At 43.1% G+C, this 6579-nt stretch overlaps 1 protein-coding gene across 1 annotated transcript in view; it reads left to right on the plus strand.

The window, feature by feature from the left end:
* Nucleotides 1–1429: 1429 nt before the first annotated feature.
* The window catches only part of LOC112078126 (ryanodine receptor 3-like), a gene marked incomplete at its 5' end in the record, with an annotated part of 14976 nt that continues 9826 nt past the window's right edge, over nucleotides 1430–6579 (plus strand). The window contains 3 exons of the mRNA XM_070441954.1: nucleotides 1430–1576; nucleotides 1964–2090; nucleotides 2260–2374. Coding sequence (XP_070298055.1) covers nucleotides 1430–1576; nucleotides 1964–2090; nucleotides 2260–2374 — 389 coding nt within the window. The remainder of the gene's footprint in view (nucleotides 1577–1963; nucleotides 2091–2259; nucleotides 2375–6579) is intronic.

Below are 6579 nucleotides of genomic sequence, written 5' to 3' on the forward strand. Positions count from 1 at the left end.
CTTTGGAAGCTAATGTGCGTCCAAAATCCCAGTGGCGTAGATGTGCCAAAGCTTTACGTAGAGCACCACCCCAGAAGAGCTGTGCGCTGGTAGGATTTGCTGCAAAAGCAGCTCTACACGGTATTGACTTTTGGGGGGTGAATAGTTTATGCGACGCTCAAGTTTTCAGGTTTTTTTTGTTTATTTCTTGTTTTGTACAATAAAAATATTTCTAGACTCTTCAAAGTGAGGCATGTTGTAAAATCATGATACAAACCCCAAACCCAAATCTATTTTTTAATCCAGTTGGTAAGCAACTAAAATAGGAAAAATAATGCCAAGTGGGGATGATTCTTTCTTATAGCCTGCCTGTAATCTAGCCTCAATACTCCAGTTCTCTGCCTACATGTACCTATCTACCAAATCATAACTCCAGTATCCCTGTACTACATTGTACATTCTGACTTAAATACTCCAGTATCCCTCACATTGGACATTTGGTACTGGCTTTGACCTTATTTCTCATTAGTTATACTATTTTGAATACTGCACTGTTGGGTAGGGCGTGCAAGTTAAGCATTTCGTTGTATCTGTGGTGTGTGTGTGTGACAAATGCAACTTGAAACTTGACTCAGCTTATCAGTAGAACAACATCCTTCTACCAACCCTGGAAATGACACATTTTATACGTCCTGCCTCTTCCCTCGGCTCCTGTACAACATTCCTATTGTTCTTCATGGAACCCAAAAGGGTTCTAACTGGAACCAAAAGGGTTCTTCAAAAGGTTATTTAATGGGACAGCCGAAGAACTGTTCTAGTTTCTATACAGCATGTTGTTTTCTAAGAGTGTACACACCTTGGCCGTCTCGGATCTTACAMAACCCCCCCCCCCCAAACAACAAAAAAATATGTATTTTGTGTTGCATTGTGTTTGTAGCTTAACATAATAACTGACAGACAGACTATTATCAATCTTTCTTGGATGGGCATGAGAACTGCAGCTCTATCAACAGGGTGCATCTGTATGCACACATAGTGGTCACCTCTTGTAAAGCACAACCAGCTTTCCCCCAGCCTAATCAACCACTGATTCCCCATGGCAGAAGTCCAGCCATTTTCTTAGAGCYAATGGCATATTGCAAAAATAAAATAGGAGCCCTAGAGAGTGAAAGAGTTGTAACTCACAGGATGTGGAGAATACACATATTGACTAGATTTGAAATAGTAATTCATTCCTTCTTTCTCCAGCCAAAGTGAAGGACAATGGCTAGCTGGGCTCAGACATGCACTGTATGTATCTATAATAACTGTGTTTATAAAACTCTGGTATCTCCCCCTCTCTCTCCAGCCGATATGGTCTTGTCTCCCAGACCATGCCTAGCTGGGCTCAGAAATGCACTGTATCTATCTATAATATCTGTATGTGTAAAACTCTGGTATCTCCCCTCAGCCAACCTGAAGGAGTTGATCAGCCAGACCATGGCTAGCTGGGCTCAGGAGTGCAGCATCCAGGACCCAGAGCTGGTTCGTGTGATGTTCAGCCTGCTGAGACGTCAGTACGACGGCATCGGAGCYCTGCTCAGGGCCATGAAGAAGAGTATGTACTTGATCCTTGTGTCACGTCAATTGAGTGACAGCGAGACTGATTCTGATAGTTTGACCTAATCGTCCAGAGTCTTATCTTTTACTATTTTGTTGTTCATCTTTCATAAGACAATTGCAGTTAAACACGGCCAAAGCCATACAGAATGCAAATATAACTTTAGTCTCTTACTTGTAACAGGTTACACCATCTCTGCTGTGTCAGTATAGAACTGTCCAGTTTAACTTTAGTCCCTTACTATTACCAGGTTACACCATCTCTGCTGTGTCAGTATAGAACTGTCCAGTTTAACTTTAGTCCCTTACTATTACCAGGTTACACCATCTCTGCTGTGTCAGTATAGAACTGTCCAGTTTAACTTTAGTCCCTTACTATTACCAGGTTACACCATCTCTGCTGTGTCAGTACAGGACTGTGTCAACCTCCTGGCCTCTCTGGGCCAGATCAGATCACTACTGTCTGTACGCATGGGGAAAGAAGAGGAGAAACTCATGATCGACGGACTGGGGTGAGAGAGTAGGGTATGTGTGTGTGTGTGTGCATTTAATATTACTGTAATGATCCAAACATCCACAGTATTGCTCAATGCACACACACTAAGGTTGTTTGATCTGAATATGTTCAACTATAAAACAACTGTTAGCTCAGATAATTAGCTGGCCTCTGTGTGTTTGCAGTGACATAATGAACAACAAGGTGTTCTACCAGCACCCCAACCTAATGAGAGTCCTGGGGATGCATGAGACTGTCATGCAGGTGATGGTCAACGTGCTGGGAGGAGACAAGTCACAGGTACTGTACCTCAATAGTCTAAGCTCAAAGGACCGGTTGATAAACATTCAACACATCCTTCACAACAAACTGTAAATCTGACATATGCTTAAACCTGCTTACTAAGCAATGACTTTCGTGGTCCGTATGGGGCACTGAATACACACACAAAGGCACACACACACACACACACACAAAGGCACACCACACACAACACACACACACACACAAACGCACCACCACACACACACACACGAACATACACACTCACACACATCACACTAGCACAACACACTGTAAACGACACCTGGACAGATCAAGTTATCGGCCAACAGTGCAGAATTCATGTTACTTGTCCTGACTAATGAGATGCCAACCAGACTATGACGGCGTTCCGGCGCTTCGGTCTGTTTGTCTGTCATCAGGCTGTCTGGGGAAGCATTGGCGTGGTTTCAGCTCATGCTTGGCTGTTGCACAGACATGGTATTTAAATCATACCCCAGTCTTACAGCACATCCCAAAAAGGACTGGCATGAGAGTCCGCTGCCTCCCTACCCCTCACATTCACATTACCAGACCTGTACCCCCTCCAACCGTCTCCTGACATACCCCTCCAGCTACCAACCTGTACCCCTCCAACCGTCTCCTGACATACCCCTCCAGCTACCAGACCTTGTACCCTCAACCGTTCCTGGTAGATACCCCTCCACTACCAGACCTGTACCCCTCCAACCGTCTCCTGACCATACCCCTCCTCAGGCTACCAGACCTGGTACCCCCTCCCAACCCTTCTCTGACATACCCCTCCAGCTACCAGGACCTGTACCCCTCAACCGTCTCCGGACATACCCCTCCAGCACCCCTCCACCTACCCTGACCCGCATCATGTCCCGCCCAACTCCCCGTATCTTCCTTACTCTCACCTTCTGCGGTCACGTGAGTGTTGATTCTGGGTAGATCCCTATAAGCTTGGTTAGGCGACTACCTCATAACATTATGAAACTGGATCTGGCACATGGATTCATTGTGCAGATAATCCTGACTCGAGTACGAGTGCCCTGTATGGCTGTTTACATCACAGCTATTTTGATGCTCCCTGGCGATCTACTCTTGGATTCTTCCCAGACAAACATGTGAGTCCTACACTTAGACAGAAAACATTATAATAAGAAATTACTACCCTTATCTGCTAACATGGCACATGCTCTGTGGATGTGCTATGGTTATAGGCTCATATTAATTCAAATTTCTATTAATAAAGATAATAGATTAATAGCCTTCAGTTAGAAAGGTTACCTCCTACTTATAAAGGACAGAAGTGTTAGCTGTGGTACTTGACCAGGCATTCCACATTTAACCCCACCTAAATTTGAACAGCGAAATTAGTTATATATTTTAATGTAAAAACAAGCATTTTTTAAACTTTTATTCAAAAACCGGCTAAAACCGGACATTTTCACTTCCCGACTGTTCCGTTTCATTCGGAAAACAAAGGACAAAATGTTCACGGCCCTAATCTTAGGTGCCCGTTTCTCAGGCTGATACAGAGGACTACATCCATGCCTTATTTACAAGCAGGGCTTGACTACTGTAATACTTCCTGTCTGGTCTACCCAAGAAAGCCATTGGTCAACTCCAAACATAGGAGAACGCTACACGCTCGGGCACTGACCAAGACCAGACAGAGAGAAACACATTACATCAGGTTTTTAAAGTCTCTGCCACTGGCTGTCTGTAGTTTAGAATTAGTGTTTAAGATTATTCTATTGGTTTTTAAATCACTCCACGATGTGCCCACCCCAATACATATTCAGACATGCTTTTAAGTTATGTTACCCAGTAGTTCCCTCAGGTCACTGGCTTTAACTTTCCCAAAAGCCTAGGACAAGAGGCATGGAGAGACAGCCTTTAGTTACTATGCCCCCAGCCTCCTGGAATAGCCTGCCAGAGAACCTGAGGCGACCAAGAGCATGGAGAACAGCCTTTATTTACTACTGCCCCCTGCCTCTGAATAGCCCTGCCAGAGAACCTGAGGGGGCACCAAGAGGCATGGAGAGACAGCCTTTAGTTACTATCCCCAGCCTCTGGAATAGCCTGCCCAGAGGAACCTGAGGGCGGAACGAAACTGTCCGACATTCCAAACAGATCTTAAAACACCAACCTTGTAGCTTTGCTTTCCTCAGGTTTATTTTTACTTTTTTGTCTTTTTAGTTTTAAATTGTTATTCTTTAGTTTTTCATCTTATGTTTCTGTGTAGTAAATATTTTGTTTTTATTTCATTGTTTATTTATTTATTTTATTCTGTAAAGCACATTGTGTTGCATTCGTGTCTGAAAGTGCTATTTAAATCAAGCTTGATTTGATGAGAAAGGATTTAAACATTTTGATTCAACTCATGATTATATTGAATGTATCTATGTTCCCCCTTTATATCTTAATGTATTCACAAAGTCCATACTTTAACTAGACGAGGAGAGATATATCTTTGACTATTGACGGTACATACCTGGACTGTCTCTTTAGACTATGAGGTACAGTACCTTGACTGTCTCTTTAGACTTGAGACATACCTGTGACTTGTCTCCTCTTAGACATGAGTACAGTACCTTTGACTTGTCTCCTCTTTAGACGATTGAGGTACAGTACCTGTGACTGTCTCTCTTACACTATTAGGTACCAGTACCGTGACTCGTCTCCTCTTACACTATTGAGTACAGTACCTGTGACTTGTCTCTTTAGACTATTGAGGTACAAGTACCTGTGACTTGTCTCTATAGACAATTGAGGTACCAGTACCTGTACTTGTTCTTAGACATTGAGGTACAGTACCTGTGACTTGTCTCTATAGACTATTGAGCTACAGTACTGGACTTGTCTCTCTTAGACGATTGAGGTACAGTACCTGTGACTTGTCTCCTCTTTAACACTATTGAGTACAGTACCTGTGACTTGTCTCTTTATGACTATTGAGGTACAGTACCTGTGATGTCCTCTATAGACAATGAGACAGTACCTGTGACTTGTCTCTTTAGACTATTGAGGTACAGTACCTGTGACTTGCTCTACTATGAGCTCTATTAGATTGGTACAGTGACCTGTGACTTGTCTCTTTAGACATTGAGGTACAGTACCTGTGACTTGTTCCTTTAGGACTAATTGGTACAGTACCTGTGACTGTCTCTTGTAGACTATTAGGTACAGTACCTGTTGACTTGTCTTCTAGACTTTGAGTACGACTGTGACTTGTCTCCTCTTTTAGACGTATTGAGGTACAGTACCGTGACTGTGTTCCTCTTTAGACTATTGAGTACAGTACCTGTGACTGTCTCTTTAGACTATTGAGTACAGTACCTTGACTTGTCTCTCTTATAGACTATTGAGGTTACAGTACCTGTGACTTCGTTCTCTTAGACTATTGAGTACAGTACTGTGACTTGCTCTATAGACTATTGAGGACATACCTGTGACTTGTCTCCTCTTTAGACTAGTGAGTACAGTACCTGTGACTTGTCTCCTCTATTGACTATTGAGTACAGTACCTGTGACTTGTTCTCTTTAGACATTGAGGTCCACAGTACCTGTACTTGTCGTCCTCTCTTAGACATATTGAGGGTACAGTACCTCGATGTGACTTTGCTCTTTAGACTATTGAGGTACGATACCTGTGACTTGTCTCTTTAGACTATTGAGGTACTTAGTATACCTGTGACTTGTTCTCTTAGACTATGAGTACAGTACCTGTGACTATGTCTCTTTAGACTATTGAGGTACAGTACCTGTGACTTGTCTCTTAGACTATTGAGTACAGTACCTGTGACTTGTCCTATAGCTCACTCTATAGGTTAGCACAGACCTGAGACTGGCTGCTCTCTCTTAGACTGCGTTGACGTACAGACCTGTGACTTGTCTCTCTTTAGACTATTGAGGCTACAGTACCTGTGACTTGTCTCTTTAGACTATTGAGGTACAGTACCTGTGACTTGTCTCCTCTTTAGACTGTTGAGGTACATACCTGTGACTTGTCTCCTTCTTAGACTATTTGGAGGTACAGTACCTGTGACTTGTCTCTTTAGACTATTGAGGTAACATACCTGTATCTTGTTATCTTTAGACTATTAGCTACAGTACCTGTGACTTGTCTCCTCTCTTAGACTATGAGTACAGTACCTGTGACTTGTCTCCTCTTTAGACTGTTGGTACGTATACGGTGACCTGGACTGTCTCTT

The sequence above is a fragment of the Salvelinus sp. IW2-2015 genome, unplaced genomic scaffold, assembly GCF_002910315.2.
Source record: "Salvelinus sp. IW2-2015 unplaced genomic scaffold, ASM291031v2 Un_scaffold5283, whole genome shotgun sequence".
Classification (NCBI taxonomy): Eukaryota; Metazoa; Chordata; class Actinopteri; order Salmoniformes; family Salmonidae; genus Salvelinus; species Salvelinus sp. IW2-2015.